The sequence below is a fragment of the Camelus bactrianus genome, chromosome X (assembly GCF_048773025.1).
Source record: "Camelus bactrianus isolate YW-2024 breed Bactrian camel chromosome X, ASM4877302v1, whole genome shotgun sequence".
Lineage (NCBI taxonomy): Eukaryota > Metazoa > Chordata > Mammalia > Artiodactyla > Camelidae > Camelus > Camelus bactrianus.
In genome coordinates this window covers 11956693-11984321 of record NC_133575.1, presented here as the reverse complement: position 1 = coordinate 11984321, position 27629 = coordinate 11956693, and the positions used below count along the sequence as shown (strand labels likewise).

Genomic DNA, 27629 nt, shown 5'->3' with positions numbered 1-27629 from the left:
ATATTATTTGGCACAGAATCTTTGACATTTTATATATTTTGTGTCCTAAGTTACACATCAATATTAAAATGTGATTGAATCAGCTGGAAGAAAAGTCTCTGTTTCTCAAGTGCTAGTGAATTATTTTTTTCTGAGGGAAAGTGGTCTCCTGAATGGAAGCCACTGAAATTGTTGGTGACATAGACTGACTGAGCAACTCTAATAATCAGATTTCAGTTAAATTGCTACACAGCTGTCCTGGGAGACCCTTGGTCAAATTCCTTCTCGGGGGAGTTTAAATTGTCCTGGATTGCCCTGACTTGTGCTCGCTTCAGCAGCACATATACTAAAATTGGAACGATTGCCTTGACTTGTCTTAACACTCAACATACAATTAGTGATTTTTCCACTTTTGTGGGAAACAAATAGGACTGGAAATTGGAACCTTTTTCTCTTGTACTTAACTAAGTCACACCATGTGCATGTCCCTAAAGACACTTTATATGTGCTGCAGTGAATGAAAATGTACTGCTTAAATATTTCCGTGAAAGGTTTCTCTCGGCCCAGAGGTGGTGCCAGCTTGCTCTAATGACATCAATTTTTACATTAGAGGGGGACCTAACAATTAGACCTTCCTCTCATGAGGTAATAGAATTGCATTTGGCTGATGATGTAGCCCACATTTCCTGCCACCTACACTCTTTAAGGAATTCATCCTCTCATGGGCCAAACTCTCTGAGTTCATCAATTCCCAGCATGTCTCAAGCTCAGCACTAGACACATTTAGAGCCAGATAATTCTTTGTCAGGGGAGACGTTTAGTAACAGCCCAGGCCTCTACCCACTAGATCCCAGAAGCACTCTGATCTTGAGTTTTAACAACCAAAACTGTCTTCAGACTTTGCCCAATGTGCCCTGGGCAGGGGTTGGGGGGTGGAAATCACTCTGTCTGAGAATCACTGAGCATTTCAATTCAGACACACTTAGACAGAGATTGAGGGGAGAAGAAATCTCACAAGTGGAAGCCTTAGTCATGGTGGGCACTATCTGAATACATTCATCCTTCTGGATCCCAGGGGAATTGGTTCCAGGACTCCCACAAATACCAAAATCCACGGATGCTCAATCCCTTATATACAATAGCATAGTATTTGCATATAACCTACACACAACCTCTCATATCCTTTAAATCATCTCTAGGTTACTCATAATACCTAATGCCATGTAAATAGTTGCTGGTGTGTGGCAAATTTAAGTTTTTCTCTTCTGGAATTGGTTTGGTTTGTTTTTTTTCAAATATTTTTGAAATGTAGTTAGTTGAATCTGCAAATGCAGGACCCATGGATCCAGAGGGCTGAACGCACTGCTTAATATTGTCTAGGGAACAGAATAAAGAGGCAGTAGGGATTTCATAGGGACACCTATGCCAAGTCAATGCTGTGGTCTTCATTACCGCTATATGAGATGGACCAGGATTGAGAGAGATACCAACTATCTTAAGTAACAGAATACATGATTCTCTGCTTCTCTGTTTCAGCTTCCCCAGGGAAATAAATAAGTTTGAGCCTGAGGGTTGCTAATTATATTCATTGACTTCATGATAGGTGTTACAATAGAAAATTAACCAGTTGTAAAGTAATTAGGCAAAAAATATTGCCTTTGGACTTCCATTTCCAGTAATAGAATATGCAAAGATTTCAGACTGACCCTTCTGCTGAAAACAGTTTAAAATATTGGATTAAAAAATTATTAAAAGAGCTGACATCAGGCAAGAAAGAAAGGACCATGTAGGTAACAGATTGATTAAAGATGGAAACCCAGAGAGGTAAGTAGCACACTAAAGCAGTCTTTGACATCGAGAGTGCTGGCCAAACTGATGTGAACTTGAACTTCAGTGTCACACTGCTGTAATGGCATGGATACAGGAGAAGAAAACAAGGGTCTGCCTCAGAGGAAGAGCCTAACAGAAGGCCCAGCCATAACACTGGGAGCCCAAAGAGCTCCAGTCTCGGGGGACTGTAATAAAAATTGTCCTCCAAATCTTTGCACTGAGAAGAGAGGGAAGAGATGCCCTCAGGAAGATGTGATCATAAGCTGACTCTTTAGAGCCCAGGCAGCCCAAATTCATATTTCTTGGGTGTTCAACAAAACCTGAAACCAATAATCTACTGCTTTTAGACAGGCTTGATAAGTGCCCATAGCTGGCAGATGAAAGCAAAAGCCAATTCTCCCTATGCTAGGAACTGTATTCCAAATCTCCAGGGATTGCAACAAATAAAAGTTTTAAGGAATACAAGCAAGAGTCAAAAGAAATCATGAAAAAATTGCAAGAGAGTATGGAACCATGAGTGAGAATTAGCAGAAAAAAATTAGAGCAAGGAGAAACAGACTTATAAAGATTTCACATGTTCATTACAGAATATAAAATAGATAATGATTACTATACTTAAATAAATAATGAATAATTTTTAAAAATGCATGCTGGGGACAAGAAATTGCAAAAAATGGCCATGCAGATTTGAAATAGAGCTTTTAGAAGTTAAAAATAAATAACTCAAAAAAGGACTTAAACAGAAATCAGACCCAGCTATAGAAAAACTAAAAAACTGGGTGATTTATCTGAAGAAATTATCCAGAATGCATCAGAGAAAGACAAACACAAGGCAAAATGTGAAAGAGAGGTCAAACGATATAGAGAATGGCATGAGCAGACTACTATACATCTAATCAGAATTATAGATAGCAAAGAGAGAGCAAATAGGCACAGACAATATTGAACACACAGTATAATAAAATAAAGTCACGGGATATAATTCATAATTCATTCAACATGAATTCACAATTCATGTTCACAGGACATATTCATTCCAGAACATAAATACAAAATATTAAATAAGAAATGTTGAGTTTAATCCAGAAACACAAGATAGCTTTAGTATTTAAAAATCAATAATTGACAAGAAAATGTGAAAATATCATATGATAACTCAGTAGATGCAGAAAAAGCATTTGGAAAAACCCAGCACCATTCATAACATGCAAAATTATCCCAAACCTTTAAAAAAATATCAGGATAGGACGGAACTACCTTAACCTGATAACATAACATAACATAAGCATAACATAACATAACATAACATAAGCACCTCTTATGTTAAAATATATGAAATTGCTGTTTTTGTAGGTCAAAATGGTCAAATGTCACTAATTTTTATATCTTTTAACCTAATACAAAAGGCTACAGCAAACATAGTCAATGGGGACATCCTAAAAGCCTTCGCTCTGATGTTGATACAAGGTGAGGGGCTCACTCATCATTTCCATTAAACATCGTGCTGACGTCCTCTTCAGTGCAATAGGGCACGAAAAGGAAACAAGGAATATTTGGAAAAGTACAAACAAAATATCATTATTTACAAGGGATGTGATTATATTTATTAAAAAAGCCTAAACCATGCACATGTAATGAAAATCAGTAAGAGAGTTGAATAAGATTACATTTCTTTTTATCAACAAAAACATTAGGAGGGATTGGGATTCCCATGTATAATACCACGAAAAATATATGCTTCTCAAATGAAATCTAACAATGTGGAGTAAATTATAAAACTTTAGTGAAAATTATTAAAGAAGACAAATCATTAGAGAAATATACCACATTCATGGATTGGAAGACTCAGTGTTGTCAAGGTATAAAGTCTCAATCTGATCTATAGTTAAATTCATACCAATCAAAACTCCAACAATTTTGGAAATTGACAAGCTGAGTCTAAAGTTTATGTGTAAGAGTCTAAAGGGCCTAGAAGAAAAAAGAAACTTTTAAGGAAGAAGGGTGAGATGCAGTGTTGGCTCAGGGAAAAACAAATAAACCAATGGAACAACACAAAGACCTAAAATACATGGATGTGTGAAGTCTGAGTACATGACTGGAGGCACCGATTATTGGGGAAAGGATGAATTTTTCAGTAACTGATACTGAATATGGATAAAATAGAAATGTTATACATTTCTCACAACTCTCCCAAAGATTCACACCAGCTGAATTAAAGAAGTAATGTGAAAGGCAAAATAATAAAGCTTCCAAAGAATATATGAGAGAATATTTTATCATCTTAAAGTGGCAGGATTTCTCACCCAAGAAATAAAAACCACACAATTTTAAGGAAGGCACTGATAAATTTGAAAGCAATTCTTAAAATTAAAGACTTCTTTAAAACTCATCATAAAAATTATGAAAAAAGTCATATACTGTAAGATGATATTTATAAAACATATTAACTGTGGGAGGATTATACCCAGAATATGTAAAGAACTCATATACAAAATCAATAAGGAAATTACCTACCTGAGAAATGAGTGCAGAATTTAAACAGACATCTCACAAGAGAGGACAACAAAGTGGGCAATGAACATATGGATAGGCTGCCAACCTCATTAGTAAACAGAGAAATGCAATCTAAAACCCCAGTGAGACATCACTACACATCAAATCAACAAAAATTAAAAAGTTGAAAAATATTAAACATTGGTGAAAAATATGGATCAACATATTCTCTTTCCCTGTGGTGAAATGAGTACCAGCACTTTGGAAAGAGTTAGGCATCACCTGGCAAAGCTGAACTTGTGCATGCCCTATGACCCAGCAAATTCCACTACTAGATCAGAAACTCCGAAAGAAAAACGCATGCACAGGTGAACCAGGAGATATCTACAAAAATATTCACAGCAGCATTAAACAACTCAAATATTAACCAAAGTAAAGTGGATAAATACATTGTGGTATATTTAGACACTGGAATGTGTAGTGTAAACCCTGACAGTTGGCTTTTCTTTTTGTAATGCAAGGGCCTGACTTAAACTTTGAGAGCCCACTTCAAAGAGGGCTATCTCTAATAAACATATCACCAGCCACAGGACTAGATAAAAGTGCCCAGCCGACCGCCACTCCCACCCCTCTATGCTCCTTTGTTTTAAAAATCTTGGTTGATTTCAATAACTGAGTACTTAGGCAGCTTTTTTTTTTTTTCTCTTCCTGTCCTTTAAATTTTCCCTCCTATGTTTTTAATTTGCCAATAAAGAGAAAGAGTGAGCCCTCAAAACCCTAGGCTCCCACCCCAATAAAAGCAGAACCCAGGCCTGTGTTCTCTCTCTCCTCCCTACCCCTCACCGTGACCTCGTGTGGCCCCAGGTGTGCTGTGTAATTTCCAGGTCCTGTAAGTAATAACCCTTTTATTTTTCAAAGTTTCCTGATGATTATTGCTGAAGGGCATCTTGCAATCATAAAAAGAACCACAAGGGCCAGAGCAACCACAATATTGGTTACTGATAGGCTCAGACAGGCACAAAACAGACTGCTAACAGCAATGAGGACACAGGTGTATATCTCAAACACAACAGAGAGCAAGTCACAGCTGATTACCTACAATGTAGTTCCATTTATATAAAGTTCAAAAGCAGGCAAAATGGGACAAAGGATTTGATTGTTTAGGAATACATTCAAAGTTGGGAAAAAGAAAAGTAAGAAAACAAGTAACACAAGATTCATGATAGTGGTTACCTCTGAGGTAGCGTCTTAGCTCCGGCTGCTGTAACAAATTACAGCACTGGGGCACTTGAACGACAAACATTTGTTTCCCACAGTTCTGAAGACTGGGAGGTCCAAGATCAAGGTGCACGCAGATTTGGTTCTTGGTGGGGGCCCTTTTCCTGGCTTGTTGATGGCTGTCTTCTGGTCCTGTCCTCACACAGTGGAGAGAGAGAGGGCTAGCTCTCTTCCTCTAAAGGATACTAATCCTATCATGAGGGCTCCACCCTCAAGACCTAATTACTTCCCCAAAGGCCCCACCTTCAAATACCAGGATATCTGGGCTTCGACATTTTGAATTTGGGGGCACCCAATCATTCAATCCATAGCAGGTAGGAAGGGGTATGCCCCTGGGGAAGGACCACTGGGTGTTGCTGAGGTACTGACAATGTTCCATTTCTTAAGCTACATGTGGGCACATATGTGTTCATGTAATTATTCTTTAAACTCTACATACATATTTTATATGCTTTTCTATATGTGATATAGATTTTAGAGTTAAAAAAAAAAAGGAAAAGTGGTATCAAAATCCCTCTGGCTAATCTCAATGCACTGATGTCTTGAAATTTCTGGCTCTATTTATTAATCTAAACCCAGAAGAGAAAGGCACTTCTGATTTGGTCAAGCTCCTGTTTTTCCCTGCTAGTGTTGTGATTAAGGGTTCTCATTCCTTGGAGAATCTAAAGGCCAAAGGATATTAAGCTACTTTACCCACCCTCCACTTTGCTGAGTCTGTGCCCATCACACTGAGGTCCCCCACCTTTTGGATTCCCCAAGGAGAAAGTCAGGGTGAACCACATCCATTCAAAGCTGTATGGGGCTTCCGAGGCCTGACAGCAGGGGCAGGACTGTTTGGGACAAATATCAAAGCCTGGGACTCCTTCCTCTACTGATCTGGGTCCATCAGCCTCCAACCAAGGTCCTCACTTCCAAGAGACCCTAGGACGTTGGGTGCTATACATCTAGTTACCCCTGCCTCAGGCCTCCCAAGACCAAGACCAGGGATGGGGCTCTGGGAAGCCCCCTGTTTGGGGTAGAAGTCTTCTCATTGGTACTCAGCGTCCTAACCTGGACACCAGTTGGGGCCAAAACTCCTCCCTCTGCAAAACTGGGGCCGCCCCTTATCCCAAGGCCCTCCAATTCCTGTGACTCTCTAGGCAAAAATGAAGGGCTCCTGAGCTGAGTGCTCTGCTGTGGGTGTTCCAGGGATGAGAACACGCAGGCTCTGTGCAAGCTTCTCTGCTGGTTTGGGGTTCCCTCCTATCACTGAATCCCAACCCTGATTTTTATTGAACATCTAGAACTGGGGCCACCCCCCTAGGCAAAGCCCTCCTCTCCCTGTGACCCTCCAGGCAGAAATGAGGGGGCTCCTTGACCTGATAACTCTTTCCTGGGCCCCCCAGGGTGGCCAGCTGGAGCAGGATGGGGGAGATTTGTGGGGTCTCCTATGTTCTGGGGGTGGTGGGGTGGTTCCCTCACTCCTCATTCGCCATCCCTCACCTTGACCCCGAGCACTGTGGCATCAGGCCCGTTCCTGCGATGCCACCCTCAGCAGACCTGGGGCTGCTCCCTCAGATCTTCTCCTTCCTGGAACCACTGAATTGGAAGTCAGGGTGACCCAAATCCAGTCACAGCTGCTCCAGACCTCCACTGGCAACAGGCAGGGCAGGGCTCTACAGTACCCTGCTGTTCTGGCTGAGTCCTTCCTTCATTCCTTACTCCGGGTCCTCACCTTGATATCAGTCGGAGGATCACACTTCTCCCTCTACTGACCCCTCTCTCCCTCCCTCCTTAGACCAAGGCCATCATGATCCTGAGAGTCCTGAAGGGACTGCTCAGCCTCACAGGCCTGCCTGGAGCCCTAGAGGTCTTGGAGTAGCCCTAGGCTGGTCTCTGTGGGTTTGCCTATATTCTGGGGTGTTGGTCTCCCCAGCCCTCTTACAGGGGGGTCCTCATTTTGGTTCCTGTCTCCTTGATTAAAGACTTCCTGGGAAGTTCCACATATCTTCAAACTCTTAAGCAGTTTCCCTTATTGTAAACTTTGTGGAAAATGGTTCCTTGTCTTGGAGTTACAAGAGATGAGGAAGCTGTACCTCCAGGAGGGGGAGGGAAGGAAGGAAGAAAAGATTCCTGCCTGGAAAGCACTGTGTTAGTCTCATGTAGGGGTCAGCAACTATGGCTCTCAGGCCAAATCCAGCCCACCACCTGTTTCTGCAAATATAGAATAGTTAAAACAGAGCCAAATTCATCTGTTACACATTATCTTTGGCTGCTTTTATGCTACAGTGGTGGCAGAGTTGAGTAGTCTTGACAGACTGTATGTCCCACAATGCCTAAAATAGTTACTCTCTGGCCCTTTAGAGAAAATGTTTGCCAATCCCTGATCTCCCGGGAGAGACCAGCATTCACACAAGTAAATTTAATTCAACGCAGGATATGATAAAAGCTAGGACCCGTAGAGAAAGTGCTCTGCAAGCACAGGAGAGCAGGAGGGCTTCTCCGAGGGAGGATGTTGGAGCTGAGCTTCAAGGAACAGGGTGGATTCGGGCCAGCTGAGATCCAAGAGGGCATCCTAGGTGAGACAGTCCTCCACCACGTCTGCTCATCGCAATCACTAGGGGAGCTTGGAATAGAGATGCCTGGTTCTCCCCTCTCAGAGATTCTGACTCAGTTGTTCTGGGGCAGGGCCTGGGCATCAAGATTTTTTAATGCTCCTCAGGTGACTCTGAGGGCAGCCCAGGTTGAGAAGCACTGGGCTAGAGAGGTGTGAAGGACCACGTAGGAGCAAGGTGTGGAGAGAACTCTGTCGGTGCAGGGGGAAAGGCAGAGCAGTGGGAGGTAAGCTTAGGAACTAGGGAGCTGACCTCCAGGCTAGAAATACTGGATTTTGTCCCAGGGAAAGGAACAATAATAGAATGTGGGCATGGGAGCAACATGATCAGAGCTGTACATAAAGAAGTGTAATCTAGAAGAAATGTGAAGAATCAATAAAAAAATAGGAGCCTGTTAGGGGCTATTTGTAAGAGTTTAAGCAAAACAAGGAGCACATCTTATCTAGGGCAGGGACACATGGCCAGGTAGATTCAGGAGGGTCAAAATTATAGGTTGGCCATGACATGAGTACCAACCCATCAGGATGGCCTCCACTATCCAGTCCCAGAGACCCCTGCTCTGGGAGCTTGATCCTTCAGTTTCTGGATCATGGAGAAGTATGGGGTCCTGGAGCAGAAGTTGAGGCCGGAGGCATTTGGGTGCTCAGCCCAGCAGCTGTTTACCCACGAGTGGTAAAGTATTTTTGAACTGAATGAGCATTGCTTTGGGGAGATGGTTTCTTCACCTGAGACATTTTGGACAGCCATTTGCAAGCGCTGGAGGCTAGCTGGATGTGGATGATGCTGAATGGATGGAGTCAGAGATGAGGGTAAGGTTTTGCATTTAGATGATTGGGGGAGTTTTGATGGCCACTAGAAGGCAAAGAAGACACAGAAAGAGGTGAAGGTCTTGAGAGACAGTGATTTGGTTTGGGATGTAAATAACCAGTTGGCATCAAAGTGGGACTGGCCTTTATTATTAGGTACATGCACAATTTTGAGTGACCTCTTTTCTATGTTCTCTTAAAATGGGCAAAAAGGCAGAAACTTCAAGAGACCCAGAGACCAGTGAGGGGAGTGATGCCCCTTCGTTCTTGCTGCCGCATTCAGATAGGACCCAACTGGTTTTATCCCTTGGCTTGTGAGATGTTTTTCTTTTGCATTTGTTCAAGCAGAACTGCATCTCCTGCTTTAAAGGAACAGCAAAGAAGGTTTTGCTAGTGGTCAGGATTCTGCTTCTGAGAAGGCAGGTATACTGGACTTTAAACAATCTCTTTTGACCCAGGTAAAATTGGAACAGTACCATCTAATCAGAAACCCAGTACCTTCTTTGAGGTCGGTTTAATGGCCAGATAGTTCTCAGTTCTTTAAAAGAAACATTAAACAACAGGCAGATACAATTACTATTATTACTATTATTATTATTATTATTATTATTATTATTATTAATTTATTATTTTTTGGACAAAGCTTTCTTATGGAAACTTGGGAAGCCTGACACATCCCATTAGTTGCTATCAGGTGAAATTAGTCTTTCTGGACAGGAATGACTTGAGTACAACAGACAACAGCCACTGTTGGTTGACCTCATTTGTATACCACGAGAAAGGAAAAAGAATCAATTGTGTGGTGAGTTCTATGATGATTCTTGGCCAATAAGGGTGAGCAGTCCTGCAAGGCTAATATCCTGAACTCTTACACTCCCAGCCCTTGGAGCACAGGGATAGGACACTGAGGGACCTTGCCACTCTATATGGGCAGAGTTTAGGTCCAAATGACAAAGGTGGTGAACACAGGCCACATAAGGAAAGAATTCCAAGGCTCTCAACCCAGAAGCTTTGGGGAAATGTGTAGACATCACCAGACGGCACAGAAAAAATATCAAGCCTCTTATGGATTTCTTCACAGCAAATGATATCCTCTGCCAGTGGTCACCAATTGAATGTGCGTCGGATTCACTCGGGGATCTGGTAAAATGCTGATGCCATAGGTGTGAGGCCGGGCACAAGAGTCTGCATTTTCAGCTAGCTACCAGGTGATGGTGACAGCTGGCCCACAGACTGTACTTTAAGTAGCAATATCCTGGAGAAACTCTACACTCACATAGACTGTTCTAGCAAATAGTACACTAGTGAGTCAGAGCAAGTCTAGTCCCTCTGAGAGGCCCTGAGGTGAGAGGGACACTGGGAAACACACTGGGTAAATGTCAAAGTTGACAAGTGATCTGGAGCAAAATGCTTGACCTCCTCGACCTCACCTCTGGGAAGAGTGTGTGTGGGGGGTGCTTTTGTAAATCCATTTGTATAATTTTAAACACAGTTCAGTCCATATTCAAGGGACAGGACCCCTGCTTTTGTGTCATTTTCTTGACAAAATATTATCCCATCTCTCTTGCATTAGAAGCCATTATTTATCAACATTGAACCCAGTGAGGAGGAAGATTCTCTGCCTGGTGTGTTATAAGATAGTGCCAAGTGATTTACCTTCCCTCTAGCAGAAGGGCCTGATGAACCTCTCCTCATCCACGTCATCTTCAAGCCAATAAGTTTTCATCTTCCCAAAGCCTGATGACTGCGTGGAAACACACATCATGATACTTTCCTTTAACTTCCTCATTTGTGAGATGTGGGGTTGTGTCTGGGCATTCTCTGGGGGTGTCCTCCAACTCCAATAATTCATGACTCTCAGAGAATATTAAATTCTCAATACTATAATCTGTGCATTAATAGAGCTTTCTTTTCTGACACGAGAGGCAGCTTACAAAGAGAGTTCAGAGTATTTCTAATAGGAAAAATCACCTGGGCTTTGGGTGGAGCTCTGAGCAATTAACACATACCAATCTTAAATGTCAATTTGGATTTTTATGCCCTGGGTGCCTCAAAGATTTTAGTCTCCTTGTCTTCCCATCTAATCCAGGAAAACTAGAGATACGGGGTCTACTTTAGGGGCAAATATGAATCATCACTATTAGCTATTAAAAGTGGTGACACTTTCAGGGGGCATTTACAGTTTAACCGTGGGCTGAACATGCCACACGTCTTGGGGGCGGGGGTGCATGGCAAATGGAATGGTGATACATCTGGGGAACAGAGAACCTTCTCCCAAATAACCTCATGGTGGTTATACACACCCCAACTCTGGAGCGCCCTTGGCCTGGTGGTCAGTGTGCCCCTCAGGGAACTGGCTGACTGATCTGATGGGCGGGCCTGGTTACCACTTCTCACCTAGGGCGCAGGGGGCATGGACAGCCCCCACCTGCAGCCAGTCGTTGTGTCGTTTCTTTGCTGCTTTCCTGCTCTCTGATGATTAGGATTATCCCAGAAAGCAGAGGCTCTCAAACTTTGGTATTCAAGCCCTAAAGAGAAAAATTTGGAATAACTGTCAAAATGATGAAGGTATATGGTCTGTTTCTGCAATTCCACATTTAAGATTTTTTTCCTACAGCAACACTTGCTCATGCATGAAATTATATATGGTATTCATTGCAACAGTGTTCATAATAGCAAGATATTGGAAACAACCTAAATGTTCATCAATGGTGGACTGGATAAATAAATTAGGAGGTATTTTGTAGCTGTAAGAAAAATGAGGAAGAACTTTCCTTATATAACAGGGAAAGATCTCCAAGATACGGTGTGTACTGAAGCAAGCAAGGGGCAAAACAATGCATATAATTTACTACCATTTCTGTAAACTGGTGGTGGGATGCAGGAAAGCACATATTTGTATTTATTTGCATATGCATAAATAATGTCCAGAGGTACACACATATACGAAACTAGTAACAATAACCACCCTTTGGAGGAAGGTGGTGATGGATGCTGAAAACTGTGAGGACAGGGCAGCCTCGTGTCTTTTCACTGAATACCTTTTTGTGCTTTCAATTTTGAATCATGAGAATGTCTTACCTATTCAAAAGTTAAATATATCTATTTTAAAAACTTAATAAAACAAAATTCAAGTGTTCTGAGGAATCCCTGGGGGTGCTTTAAAATGCAGATTTTTTAGGTCACACCTTCAGATGTGCCAGAGTCAGTAGGGGTGGAATTGGGGAATCTGCATTTTGCAACCAGTGGCCTGGGTGATTCTGATATAGATGGTTCTGGAACCATCTATGGGGCATATAGCCACAGACTACATACATGCAAGAGCTATATTTTTTATTGAACATTGCATACATGCATCTGTCCATTTCATAAGTTATGCTTTATTATATTAAGAAATAAAACACATTTCTTATCTTCTATGACTTGAATATTCAGTTTACTACACTGGATTTGACCTAATGTCATACAGACTAGGTACAATGTGATAGAAGCACTGGGAACGTTTCTTGAAAAATCAGAATACAATCAATAAGCACACTTCAGAGATAGAATTTTACATGGTCACACAGTTAAGTTTGCACATTTAAAAGGATCTGAATCATTCATATTATTATTGTGAATTTCTTATAAATAATTCATTACTCTAAGGAGTCTAGGCAAAGCCAAGTCATGACATTATTTATACTACATACCACACCTGGAACTTGTTCTGAGTTATTTAATACAGAGCACATTTTTAATGCAATAAATATTTACAGTTAATAGTAACAAGTACAATTATAATTTACAAAATATGAGTCTAATATTTAAAACAAAACAGAAAATGACATTTAAGAAGTTTATGCCAGATATTTTTACAACTCACTGAATTGACCATTTCAACAAATTTTATTACCCAAAACCCTGCTGACTTGGATGCAAAAAGGTCATGTTAAAATCAGTCAAGTGCAAATTACAGAGAAAAAATTTTTTGAATAAAATCAGTTTTACTTCCTTAATGACGTACATGGTCACTATTGATATATCAGTATCAATAGCTAAAACGGAAGCAAAGTGGTGAAAAAAATCTGAGTTCACAACAGGCCCAAATTGTATAATGTACTTTGAACACTAAAATCCTGGATTATACCCAAATTTTCAAGCTTGTCTGGGAATTAATGAGGTGTTGAATGTGTGAGGGTATACTATCCATTAAAATGATTATTTTAAAAGAACATAAAATTACGTGAGTCCTTCCATGGTATTATATTGCTCTGGGAATGAAATTTAAATTGGGGGAAAAAAAGAAAATAATGTTATCTTCTACAATATGAGCTCAGAGAGGGCAGAGAGACAGTGGTGTCTGGGATTATAACATGGCACTTGGGATTAGGCCCTCAGATACCAAAGTCTATACCTGAGCCCATGACTTGGTCCCTTAGTCCAGGAGATATTTTTCTATTAGACGCTATTCATGTAGCCTGGGTCTCCAGGCTCCAGGAAGCCATCCACGGTCGTATCTTACTCTCTGGGGGCAGAAGCAGGGAAGTGGGTGGTTCCACCTCTTCCTGAAACCTTTTCTCCAACTAATCCTGATTCAAAGATGATGCCTGGACTGACTATTCTCATTCGGGGCCTCTCTCTGTACATGGCCCTTTGCCAAGGTTTTTTCCTCCTCGGTTAGTCATAGAACAAGGTGGAAAATTCTTCCCAGGGCCTCTGGTTGAAACTGAATTGTGTCTCTGGGAGCAACTGAACTAAGGGACTTCTATCCACCTACTTTGTACTGTATTTCAACCTCGGCCTGCAGCGAGTCCTTAACTTAGGTGCTTAGAAACATCTTCAATGCCTCTGTGTATATTCTTTGACTTTATCATGAGTTCAGGCCTTTGGACAAAATCTAGAGTAGGGCACAGGCCGGTCCATGAGGTCCAATGAAGTGAATTTCTCACATGGGTGGATCTGGGAAGCACTGCTGAGCAGTGGAGCAGCCGCGGACGTAAGAGAGATACAGGTCGGCGTGAATACTGTCATTGACCTGTGTCAGGTCGCCTTGGGAGAGAGAAGGGATCTCCAGGAGCCTCAGCTTCATCTTCTGAATGCTCTTCAGAGTGCTTGTGAGGATGAAGCAGTGTGCTTAGCATCCGGCACGTCATCGGTGCTTGGTGAAGCCGAGCCCCTTCCTTCCAGCACTTCTAGAGCCACAGAACTCCATTCGGACAATGACACCATTCACTCCCTTGTGCCAAGTTAAACAGACTCACTTGGCAGGCAGCAGGCTATCCTGTAACCGGGGAAGTGACGATCAGCGCTGTTCTTCAGTATCATAGAATGGGCCGTGAGAATGAATAAGATCAGGTTATACTGAAATTTATGAAATCACCATTTTGTATGTCAAATCTGGCCCAGTCTTTGCAGTTTCATGTTTCAGCCTCATAGTTCCATGGGCCTTTTAATCTAATAGTGGATGGTCACTAGTCAGTGTTATTTACAAATGTCCACAGTAAATAAAGGATGTAAAGCAGCTCTTAGGCCAGCAGGGGAGGCTTGGAGTAGATGAGGCAATGGGTATAAAAGTGCTTTGTGGGCCATGAACACTAGGGCAATGCAAAGTATTGTTTGAATTGTGAACATGTAATATTTTAACCGAGGGGCTCTTATTTAAAGTTTAAAAAAAATTAGATAAATTCCACGGAATGCATTTCTAACGTGAAGTTTCACATGAGAAAAGTTTGTTTTCAGTGTGCAATTTGTTGATTACTGAAGTTAATGCTTAGCCCTCACCTAGAAGGGCATCTGGGAAGGCCAAAGTCACGGTAAGAGATTGCCTAATATTACAGTTGTTTCTGTGTTGGCGCATGCGCGCGCATGTGTGTGTTAGGGGGTGGTTGTTGAGATGGGGGCCAAGAGAAATGACCATCCAGATAGTTTGTTAGGGTTTGGTTTCATTGAATAGTTCATACAAAGCTTAGTCCCAGGAAAGTGAATAATTCCTTTGTTTTCAGCTGCTAATCCACTTTATGAAAATTCAGCCAAAAATTAGACAGATGTGTTCCATTTCTCCCAGCAACCCAGGGTTAATTCTAATTTTTTTTTTTTTTTAAATTAAGGTACTGGGGATTGAACCCAGGACCTCATGCATGCTTAGCATGCGCTCTACCACTGGACTATTTCCCTCCCCAGTACTAAGCTACTCTTTAACAACAGCTCCTTCCTGATGTTGGTGTGAAAGGCACAAATGGCAAGAAAGTTTGCACTGCTCCCCCCATCTCACCACAACACAGTGTGTACAATTATTCAACTTCCATACAGTCAGCTTCCCAGGGCCATAGTTTCTATCTGGCTCCTAGGAAAAGTGACTTAGCCATCTTGCAGTCCACAGATTGAGGATGTCATTCAATTTGTAGTCTCCAAACAAAACTAATCACTATTACCAGAAGCCACTTGGTGCATGAACAGAGGTCTAGGCCAATAACCAACTGCTACTCTAGGCATAAACGAAGACTTTATAACAAGTGTGCCTGTGGAAAAGTTCATTGGTTTCTATTCAACGTATGTTTTCATAACAAGTTGAACTTGGTTCATGTGAAGCAGCCTCTAAGCTGTTTATTTATCTAAGGGTTCTCCATCCTTCAAGATTAAACCAAATTGTGGGGCAAAGTGGGAAATCCAGGGCTTGGCAATGAGGAGGAAGGCCAGGTTCAATGAGGAGAGAGGGTGAGGGCAGCCAGAGGACAGGGGTTAGCCATCCACATTCATGGAGGCTCCTCCCCTCAATGGCAGGACAAGGCCCTGACTGCGCCATGCAGGGAGGATCATCTTGCTGCAGAACATCCCTCCTAACAGCGGCCGCACCTTCCCTGCCAGCAGTAGCTGTTGGTGGGAAGACTGCTTCCTTTATTGCTTAATCTATCACTGTTGAGCTGCCTGCCTCAGGGAGGCTCAATTTAAGATAGAATGAAAGGTAGTGTCTGTCAATTGAATAAACACAGATGGTTTTCCACAGCCAAAATTGATTTTTCCCCCTCACCAAAGATATAAGCACTAAACGTGATTATCTTTGGAAGCCAGGCGTGCAATGTCTTAGCTCCAGCCCCTGCCACGCTCTCCCCTAGCAGAGAGGTGATACCACATGGGGGCTTGGATCTCTCTCACCAAGATTATAGGTTCTGAAGGAGAAATAAAAATTTGACTTCCCTAGAGAAGGGCCCAGCTAAGTTCATCTGAAACAAAAGGTTTGAGTCAATCCATCAGTAGATTCACAAAATAATTTGACCAATCCTAGGTCACCGGCTGGCAAAGGCCTCCTCCAACCCTTTCACTTAAGAGTCTAAAAGAGGTGATAGGATTTGCCTAAGAACACACAGCTAGACATAGACATTGATCTCCTGTTTATCCAGAAGCTAGAAAGGAGGCCAGAGGCAGTCTATGCCATGGTGCTAACTGAAGGATAAGACCGACTCCCAAAATGGCTTTGGAAGCAGGTAGAACAGAGATGTCGAACAAGTCATGTTAGGAACACAGAGTGCTATACACCTTAGCAACTAACCAGGTATGGAGTCACTCATACTCAAGAGTGTTGGAGCAAGCCAAGGGTAGAATTATGGAGCAGTCATTCAAGATAACAGGGGCATGGAGGTTGACAAAGGGTCAATAGCAAGAGTACTCTTTGTACAATGAGGAGATAGCAATATGTTTTTTTCTGTCTCTTTCAGCTCTAACTACAAAATATGACAAGCTAATGGGACATCATTCATACAAATTACTCCAAGCCATAGAATAGTCTTTTTCTCCTCCCATTCCGCTAATGGGAACATGAGTGTAGAACGTGGTTGAAGGATTTCTCAAGAGGAGCTGTTGCAAAGGTAGCAGAAGTGAGGCAGCTGTGAGCAGGTGGCTACATAAGGGCTTAAGAGACAGAACTAGAAACAATGATGGAGCTCAGAGGATCTTAGCAAGAGAAGGGACTGTCCTCTGATTCTAGAGATGAAAAAAAATGATAGCCAAGGTCATACAGCTAGAGACAGAGTTAGGACATCAAGCTTAAAATCTGGTCCTTTCAGCTACACTACCTGTCTTCTTTCAAACTGGCCCCTCTAATTAAGGAGCGCTGGGGAAGCAGGTGTGTACAGTACATAAGTGCACGTGGCCAGTAGAAGTGCAGAGTTCACTCCAGCTCATACAACCATAAACACAGATCTTTACAACGGTCTAGGTCCTAACTTCAAAGCTCTGCAGACAGTGAGCGCCTCCTTGTATCAAAAAAGAAAAATCTTTTAAAATGTGCCATGTAGAAATGAGAGCTGACTGTTCTATCTCACCTGGATAGAGAAAACCACAACTAAAACTGTCTTAGGGTGGGAGGGCACATTTGCAGAATTTGGACTTATCTGAAAGCGGGTTAACACGTTTGCAATCTGTCAGAATTGGCCTGTCCTTGAGTCAACAAAAACTTGACTCAGGATTTCTAAAGTAAGAGAGTCAAAATCTTTTACTCACTTAAAATGAAAAAGATTTAAGTCCAGTATTTTTCTGCACATGGGCTGTTTCCTAAATACTCTTAAGTAGAAAGTTAATGTAGCTGTTTTTCAATTGGTTCTTAAAGCTAAGAGCCCTGCAACTTTTTTACACATGTTCAGACAAAAACACATTATTATTGGCATTGTATTCATTTCCTGCAACAGACTTTAGGTGAAGCAGACGTTAAATGTAAACGTGTTTCTATTTCCACAATAAATGTAAATGTGTTTCTATTTCCGCTCGAACATGATCCCTTTCTTCTCATGTGAAACTACTGCTTCAATGTAGCAGACAATGACAGCCAAATAGAAGTAAACACATTTGGCTGAAAACTTATATACCAAACAAAACAAAACAAAAAAACTATACTTTATGCACTTAATAAATATTTGATGAATTTGATAACATGATCAGTTTTCCCCCAAAAGGATTTCTCTGATATGGTGGAACTGTACCATCGATGATGATAGTTGGGTAACAGCAAAAAGGACCTCCATCATGTTAGAATTCAGAGTGTGAGATACCACTCCACAGCCACATCTGGACATTGATACAAATGTCAATGTGTTTGGTTGTGTTTTTGTCTTAAAATGACGCAGTGAATGTTTCTCCTATGTCCTTAGCAATGTCTTTAAAAAACAATCAACACTCTGGGATTTGTTTTAAATTGGCTTCCAGTGTTATCAATTTGGGGACTGTCCCTTATCATGAGACTCTCCTGGAGTTGACTTTTTGTGCTACGAGTGTAAAAAAAAGTTCCTTGGTTTGTGACTATAAATATTCCTGAACAATGACTGAAACCATATTTTTAAAGCACTAGCTTCTGCTTAAAGAAACGACAGGGTGAAGTCTTTCACAAAGTGGACATTCAGTGTACAATTTCTGCTATATAAATCTGGCTGTTCATACAGTTTCTATGACTTAGTGGACCACATCTGGATATCAGGGTTTAATGATTAAAATAATGATTTCCTACCTGGTCCCTTTTCTAAAAGGGGGAACGTGTATTCTACATTGGAAGTGTCATTCACAAGTTGAAATGGAAAACATAAACCTTGATGGGCCTTTCAAACATAATAGTGACCCATTTGGGCCTCTACACAACCCACCTACACCACTTACGAGCCTTCCAAAAGGTCTTTTGAGGATACAGAGACAATAACAGATGTGAGGGTTCCTTATGGGTAATAAGCAAAACTAGGGGTCTCTAGGCAGGGCAGGATCAAGGGTCAGTCTAGACGTACCCCTCGTGACAGATGTTTCCGTTGATGAGGCTGAAGGTGGCCACAGAGGGGTTGGTGCTCTTGAATGAGGTCATGCAGGTGGTGCTCCTGCCGGTGCTGTGAGACCGGGTCATCAGGCCGGGCCGGCAACAGAGGAGCTGGGTGTTGAACTGCTTCCTGAAACTCTTGCTCAGCAGGTAGAGGGCAAAAGGGTTCACGCAGGAGTTGGTGAAGGCCAGGAGGCGGGCACAGATGCTGGTGACAAAGTGGAGCATGGAGGTGTCCACTTCGGAGTAGTGGTAAGAGCGGTACAGGTAGATGACATGGTTGGGGAGCCAGCAGAAGGCAAAGAGGCCCACGAACACCAGCACTGTCTTAGCCAGGCGCTTTCGGGATTCGATCTGTGGAGAGAGTCACCCAGAGAGAGACAGGGGGACCGAGGGACAGGGTGGGGGAACACAGAGACAAAGACAGGGAAAAGGAATTTGGGAAATAGACGGGCTCACAAAGTCACAGAAAACGAGTTCCATAAGAGAGAGAGAGAAAGGAGGGAAAAGCCACAGAAACAGAGAAAGCAAGCAAGTTAGAAACACAGAAAGGGAAAGGCCGGGAAGCAGAAATCAATGAGGTAGAGTACCGTTAGAACGTGCCACTGAGAGCAGATCTTCACACAAAGTGGATTACGCGCTTCAGCGGACACACAATGAAATTCTAGTAAGTGCCCTCTTTTTCCTCAGGAGAGCATTGGTGCAGTTATCAAGCATATGACTTCAGGCCTTTTAGCTCCACAGTTAATAATTTCTTTTTCCCTCTGATGCTTGAAAAAGTGGCCAGCTTTGTCCTTCCTCAATGGCCAAAGCAAGGTAACTGCCTATTATTACCTTTTTTACTCTCAAGTTATTTCTGGTCTTTACTATATAGGAAGGGTCTTAGACCAAGCAGGCTGAGTATCTCCTTTGTTCCCAACTCCCCCTGCTACTGCAAGGGAAACATCATTCTCATTAAAGAATTTGGGGTACAATGGATGTGCACTATTGAGAGGTCTTTCAAGCAGGGAGATAGTTTCACTGAGAAGTGCCACTCTCCCCCCCATAATTGAGTGGGGAAAAAAGAATTTTAGAGGGTGCAGCCCCCAACTGAGTCAGCTATACATTTTAAATGGATGGAGAGTCTTTCTGCTTTTCCATCACAAATATCGCATGATCTACATTTGGACTAGAAGGCAAAAACTGACAAAGAGGAGAAAGCCAGAGCCTTGGTTTCTACCATTTAAAGCCTGAGGGTGAAATCGTGGGGGTGACAGGGCAGGGGATAGGGAAGGAAGTCTAACACATACAGAGGGCATCCTGCATTCTGGGCAACCTAGGGGTACATATGCTCTCTCTTGTAATCCTCCAATGGCCTTACAAGATAAGAGTTATGACCCTACATCATGGATGAGAAATTGACACTTACAGAGGGTAAGTGAGTAAGTCAGGAAGTCTGGATTTGAACTCACATCAATGCGAACCCATCTTAATCAAACTATTTCTTTTTCTTCAACTGGCCTCATTTTCCTGCCCCTTCTGCTTTATCACATGTGGTAACCCTCTTCGTATCCAAGCAATGTGATTGGAGTTCAAAGAAGTCATATCCCTGTAAGCCTCAACATTTTATTTTATTTTTTAAAACAACACTTTTTCAGATATTTCTCAAAAAGAAACCCATACTCCAAATCTTTCAGGTTCTCAACACCTCCTAGCTTAGGTCTTTCATAAGAGAACAGGATTCTGAAGAACACCTGAATCCCTGGTCTTCTGCAGCTAGGCATTCCCATTTACCATCTGGTCGCAGATCACTCACCTCTTCTCATTGCAGAGTCAGGCGACGTGACCACCTAACTACTGGACTTGTCAGTGGAGTCTAAAAGGAATGCAAGGCATCAAATGCCCAAGGAGGAAATGAATCACTCCTAAGCACCCACCTGCTTCTTGACATGTATGTTCCCTTCCACGGGTAGATTGTAAGCACTCTGGATCAGATTTTTGGCAATGAAGTAGTAGTAAACAGAGATGATGGACAGTGGGATGATGTAGAAGACCAGGAAGGAAGCCATGGAGTGGATCTTGGGGTGCAGCTCATTAGAGTGTGGGTACGGGGCACAGCTAATGAAAGTCTGGTTGGTGCTTTCCTCGTGGAAGGGATGTAGGTCAGAAAACACAGCCTCTGGGATGGCCAGAAGCATGGAGATGATCCAGATCAGTGCGGCTTTGAGGCAGATCTTCATCAAAGCATGGGAGGCTTGGATATCCATTGGCCGCACGATAGCTTTGTACCTGGGGCAGGAAAGAGGGAACATTCTGTGTTAAGTTGCCTAGTATTATTGTGGATGCCCGGGCTGGGACTAGGGTGAGGCCAGCTAGGCACCTGAGGTGCAATACTTAAGGAGGTGCTCATTCTCGGGTTCGACTCTGAACTCACAGTTGAGTGTCTCCTTAAATGTTGCACCCCAAGCACCTTGCTCACCTTATCCTAGTCCAAGCCCTGAAGGATGCTGTGCACTTTCTCCAGCAGTAACATTCTGGCCATATTCTCTCAGAAAAGCTGAAGCTCCTTTCAGTTTTCTTCTTAGATCATAGAAATGAATAACAAAGAATGTTTAACAAAGAACACAGGAACAAGAATGTTGGCTTTTTTTCTCTTGGCAAAGCCTTCATTTTGAGTATTCAAATGCAGTTTAGGAAACCTTTAGTCACCAAGTATTTACATATGCCTCTTTTCTTTTTCAAAGGTTGCAGAACAAATAGTTTGCTAAAAAAGTTATACACAAGAGCATCCCTGTAATTGTCAAATTAATCTTCCCCCTGCCCTACTTTCTTTCAGCCTCATCTTCTCTTGCAGTATTTAGATCCTTCCTGGTTTCCATGCTGCTACCTGTGCCCCTGTCTTGGGTTGAGTGCTCTTAGAAGCAGACACTGAGATGAAGTCAGGAGGACAAAGAGTTTATCATTTAGGAATACCAGTGGGGAAAAAGGGAGGAAGCAGAACTGGGCAGAGGGAGCTGTCAGACCCTGATGCAAACCTGACAAGTGTTTGTGACCAGTGAAAGTGACCAAGTTTGCCCAGAAATTTCCCAGTTTTAACACTGAAAGTCCTATATCCTGGGAAATTTTTCAGTCCCAGTAATCGGAACAGTTGGTCACCCTACACTAGCCCAATGGGAAGCTCAGGAGCAAAGACTGCCCAATGGAGGAGTCCTATCTTGGTGGAAATGATCAAGCCGGTGTATCACCACCTTGCTTGGTCATTGGTTGGGGCCACCCAGAAACAGTCTGACCTCAGTTACTACCTGGTTCTGTCATTGGGCAGGAACTGCCCAAGAAGAGCATGACCATAGCTTGAAACTGAAGCGGACCCAGAGGAGCTGACAGCTGGAGGTGGTGAGCTAACCACAGTCCCCATAGTTGGACAATGAGTCTGTTCTTCAAGGGAGATCTGAGCAGAGTATCTCCATGTCTGGTACAACTCCCCATACAACACAGAGCATGGTGGGCTGCACACCTATTTTCTGTCTGCTTGTCTGAGAACCCACAAGAGGATGAGCCTCTGGTGGGCAAAGACTGTGTCTTTTTCTATCTTCATATCAGCCGGTACTGTGATCTGCACACACTGTACAAACATTTGCTCAATTGTGCATGAGCTGCTACAGTATGGAATTTGATATGAGTTGGGACCACACAAACATGAGGGTGTTCATTGCTGAAAGTGCTATGTTAACACTGGGTTCTGCCTCTGATACTCTTTTATATAATGGACTTCAGAGACAGAGGAACAGTTATTTCCACTTGTTTCCATGTTAATTAAACCTCCATTGAGTTACCACTCTTGGCTACACCCTGAATCCTCACTCACTTTCTGCCTCCCTCCAGGGAAGGGGGAGTGAGTTATTAAGTGGTGAGTTTAGGAAACAGAACCTAGCATGTGCACTGGGCTCAGCGAGGCCTGTGGCTTATCTAACTGTCCCTGACTAGGGGAATGGCACATCTAATATAGGAGATCAGGGTGTCTGCAAGTTCATTACTGCTATGGACCTAAGTCCTAGTTGGACCAGGGTAGATACTCAGTCATCTAAACCAGTCAGTAGACTGCCTGGCCAGCTACTAAAGAGTCTCTCTTTCTCGTAAATATTTAAACTAAAAAACTGAGAGGATATAGTTAGTAATCACAGATGCTAGAAATGGAAGATTATGATGTCAAGGAAGATGAATAAGCAAAGTAGGTAGACAGAGAGAAAGAGATGAATGATGCAGACATAAAAGAAGAAGCTGAGATGATGCGGCCCTAAGTCATACAGAGGGTCCTTGGTTCCTGGCCCATGAACTACATTTGAATGTTCAAGAGGTCTCCTGTTACCGTCTTACAATTCTCGCATTCCCTTTTCACTTGAGTTAGTTTGAGTGGCCTCCATTCTTTGTCAACAAAAGAACTTTAGAACAATTAAACACGATGGTCATGTAAGTTATCAGATTTTACTTGCAGGATCATTTTGCATAGGTCTTCCCCCACTTGCTGCCCTCTGAAAGAATGAGCTGTCAACATTTGGTTGTACTTAAGAGAGACTAGTCTATGTCCTGTTTTTAAATTCTCCATCACTTCCCTGCCTCCCTCCTTTCTTCATGCCCAGTCCCAGAGTCTCCATCCATCTGAATCCTATCCTTCCAAATTCCAGCTTCTAAGTATTATTTTGAAGATTTGTTGACCAATCTAGGCCTCCATACTTTCCATTCCTTTTCCCAACCTGTCTAATTTTACTCTTCTCATTTCGTGCTTACCATGCACTATCTTGAATTGTTTGCTAGCTTTCCATGGGCATGTCTTTTCTACCTAACTTTCTTATAAGTTCCTGAGGTCAGAAGCTTACATCTCTTCCCTTTTTTCCGTATCACTTAAATGCTCCAGGTCCTCTGTTCTGCATATCACTTATTTCAAATAGAGGCTCAGCAAATACTTGCTAATTAATTGATTAATAACATGTGATTTGCAGATGTGTCTTTTATTTTCAACTTCTCACAAACAAGCAAGAGCAGATTCACTTTCACACACTTAGTAAGAATCATTCTTCCACAGACTGACAAATTCACTCCTCTGATACTATAGGGCTGAAGACAATTGCTTCCCACTTCTGAAAACTTGTGTGCTTCATTTTTCTCATGCAAACACTGCAAAGGTCAAAAACATTCTCTGCGCAAGATTAATGTGTCAAAGGGATTTTTGGCAAGTGGAAGTAGCTGGCGTCCAAACCCAGGGTTGGAAACCTTTGCCCAGAGAAAGGTATGTCTTTTATTCAAATATGGGCAGTTTGTTTATTTTTAAGGATACAATATTTCAGCCCTTATTTGTCCATAATTACCTACTGAAGTCTGTAGCAATTGTTGAACAAGAAAATTTTAAAATCTCCATTACAATACTAATGCATACACTACCTGGAGAGGACTGAGAAAATGAAATTAACTAAAATGGTCTTGAGGGTAATTGACACACTGTCAGCATTTAAATTAGAATCCTAATACCTCATAAGATTTGACAAGACTATTAAACACTGGCTTTATTCTCCCCTGAGAATAACGCCAAAAACTTTTCTGAAGAAATGTGAGGCAATTATTAACTGGTTTGTGAAATGACTATAATCCAGAGCAGTGGAGTCTTCTCTCCTTTGAGCTCTTATTCTGCAAGTGAAGAGCTTGCTGATTCTGGGTGCTCATCTAACCGTTATCTTTAAGTATGTAACAGATTAGTCATGCCTTTCTGTTCTTCTCTCTGGGCCAAATAACTACAATGTTCTTTTTCACTCCTTCTTAATATACTCCAGTTTCCTCTGGGCTCTACTGTGAACTTGGGAGCAGAGAGATCTAGTTCCTAATGGTGATTCTCCATACTAGCTTTATGATCTTAAATAAATCATGGACTCTTTGCACCTAAGTATTCTCACTCCTGGACAGGAGGTAATTCCTGCAACCTTCAATGTAATAACTGATTCAGGCAAAAATGATAAAACCAGAGGGAGAGGCTTTAGGGGAACAAGATATTCACAGTCTCAAAGAGTCTCCCCACGGATTACTATCTAATTACAAAGGGAAAATGTACCTTTATGTTGGGGAGATCCAGAGGTCACCCCTCTCTCTAATCAAGTGGTCAAACCCCACAGAGAACTTCATAAGGCCAAGCAGGCACAAGGTCTGGGGCCCATGATACCTTTAGAGGCTCAGGAAAATGTTTTAATTTCTTTTAAAATCAGAAGAAAAAAATGAATATAATGCATCTTGGATTATATTTATAATTGTGCCAATACAATTATAAAATATGATTTTTAGTATTTTTTATGGATAAGGGATCCCACGAAGGTAAAAGTGCAAAGGGCCCAGGAAATTTGTAAAGCAGCCCTGATCAAACTTAGCATCACCAGTAGCAGGACAATCTGCAATCATGTGCTTCCTGATGCAGAGCAACGGGAAGACATAACATTGCCTAAGCAGTATTCTTGTTCCCAATTTTTCACTTGAATCTAACTAGGAGGAAACAATCAGACAAATCCAATTCTGGCACATTCTACAAGATAACTGGCTTGGATTCATCAAAACAGTCAACACTGTTTTTTCAGAAGAATGTAGGGGAGCTACTATTCTACCTTAAAAGAGATTAAACAAATATAACAAGTAGTCTTTTTCACAGTATTTACATATGTCAAAGCATTATGTTCTATACCCTAAACTTATATAATGTTATGTGTCAATTATATCTCAAAACAACTGGAAAAAAAAAGAAAGATATAACAAGTGAATGCAATGTATACACCTTGATTTGATCCTGGATTTAGGAAAAAGAAAAGCTACAAAAGATATTTTTGGGACCATGGGGGAAATTTGATTATGGGTTACATATTAGATGGTACTAAGGAATTATTGTTAAATTCACTAAGTATGCTAATGGCATTGGGTTATGTAGAAGAGTGTCCTTGTCCTTAGGAAATACACAGTGATATACTTAGGAGTGAAAGTTCAGGATGTTTGGACCTTACTTTCCAGAGTTCAGCAAAATAAAACAAAACACACACACACACATACACACTAGAAAGTGAGAACAAAGTCTAGGAAATGTTAATTGTGGAATGTGGGTGGGTATTATACAGGAGTTTATAAACAGGTTGGGGGGAACATACACTAAAATACAGAATTTTAAAAAGATGAACTAACAGTAAAATAATTTTAAAATAATATGTTATATATTTTATTAACAGTATACCCTTTTGTCATTGGAAAACTTTATTATAACTATAGTGTGACTGCATGAGTCATACCTGATTAGCGCCTCTACCAAGAATGAGGGAATTGTCTTCTCTGTTATGTTCAGATTGGTCTCTTGAACTCACAATTTTTATATCACCTACAGTCTGTGGGGGTTGGTTTTGCTCTGGTTTGTTTTGGCAGGAATATTTTTAAGCCACTTTTCCATTTGGGGAGGTTAATTATGCACAAGCATGCGTCAGTATGCAATGCCTCTCCATCTTCTGAAAGTGCAGGGAAGAGTAAGGTCACTGTTGATACCTGTACATGGTGGGACCCCTACTTCTGCTGCCTGAACTACGGACGACAAGGGATCGTCTGACGTGGACTCAGTGACAGGGAGAGCTTCAATTTGGATACTACATAGTATTAACTTTTAGTTCATCCTTCTTTTTAAATAAAAATCAATATAAGTAGACATGAACCCCACTTTGGGGTCCAGTGTCCCAGAACACACTTTCCAGAAAATTTAGCAAAGGTTTCAGGGGGCTTTCTAAGGATCTGCAATGAAGACCTGTCTCCGGAGGAAGCAAGCTTTAAACCCAGGGCAGAGGATCTAGATCCACCTTACGAAGTGTAATCATGCCTTTTCTTTTTCTCAGTTTCTTCAGAGAGATTAAGATATAGATCATGGATCCACCCAGGACCACCCCTGAGGAAAGTCCTGAAGTCACCTTTTTGTGAATCAAAATTTCCCCTCCATGGTGTTCTCTTCCCATAGAAGCCCACTGCCTCCCTGAGATCAAACCCTTCTTTGAGGAGGGGAGTGCATATCAGCCATTCTTTAGTATGGACTGAAGTCAATGAGATCACCTTCCTTATGAGAGTCCTACCTCTGATTATGGAAGAAAGGCTCTGTTTCCCAATAAAGGCATTTTTGTTTATTTCTCCAGCAGATGGAGGAGACATCTGGGGGGCAAGGGCTGCTGACAGTTAGACCTGTACATATTTACTTTCTTCAAAGGCTTACTTTACAACTACCATGTGGGAATTTTTTTCTTGTAACAGATTGCAGAGGAATAAGACCATTCTATACCTGGGTTTCAGTTAGATTGAGTCTGTTAAGAACAACAACAATAATAATGCTAAAACTTACTGAGACTTTCTATGGATCAGGTAACTATGCTATGAGTCTTGTTTAAATTGTCACTTTTTATCCTCACAACAATTCTATGGGGCAGGTACTAATATTATTGCTCTTTTACAGATAATGGAACTGAGGCAAAGTAACTTTTCCCAGGCCATCAGTGCTAAGCATTGGAGACAAGATTTGAGCCCAGGCAGGGGCTGTCCCCTAAGTCTACACTCCTAGGCCCTGCTGTTTCCTATCATGATGGTCCTGTGGTTGACCAGGCAATCTGATACCAAGAGGGAGACACCGTTACAAATGGAGATTTTCCTTATAAATGTAAACGTCTCTCATAGGAGGGTAACTGCTACTCAGTTTTTAGATCTTCGCCTCTGTCTGCTCTCTTAAAAATAAGCAGCTTAAAATAATCCTTGGGCCAAAGAGGCACATTTTGAGGTGGCAAATTCTGCTCCCCTTCACTGGTATTGGAATTAAGGGAGAAAACCAAAGAAATGATCAGAATGTCTGCTCCCCACCTG

General features: G+C 41.9%; 1 protein-coding gene across 4 annotated transcripts in view; it reads right to left on the bottom strand.

Annotated features, from left to right (window-relative positions):
* The window catches only part of GRPR (gastrin releasing peptide receptor), a 171036-nt gene that overhangs the window by 123967 nt on the left and 19440 nt on the right, over positions 1–27629 (bottom strand). Inside the window, exons 2-5 of one of the 4 annotated variants that reach the window (XM_045505059.2) lie at positions 20666–21017; positions 18724–19103; positions 11378–11508; positions 10637–10724 (exon numbers count right to left, since the gene is read on the bottom strand). In XM_045505059.2, coding sequence (XP_045361015.1) covers positions 11502–11508; positions 18724–19103; positions 20666–21017 — 739 coding nt within the window. In that variant the 3' untranslated portion in view covers positions 10637–10724; positions 11378–11501. Of the gene's footprint in view, positions 1–10636; positions 10725–11377; positions 11509–12331; positions 19104–20665; positions 21018–27629 lie in introns of those variants that run through there. The other 3 variants (XM_074359406.1, XM_045505058.2, XM_010968009.3) reach the window with 3 other exon arrangements.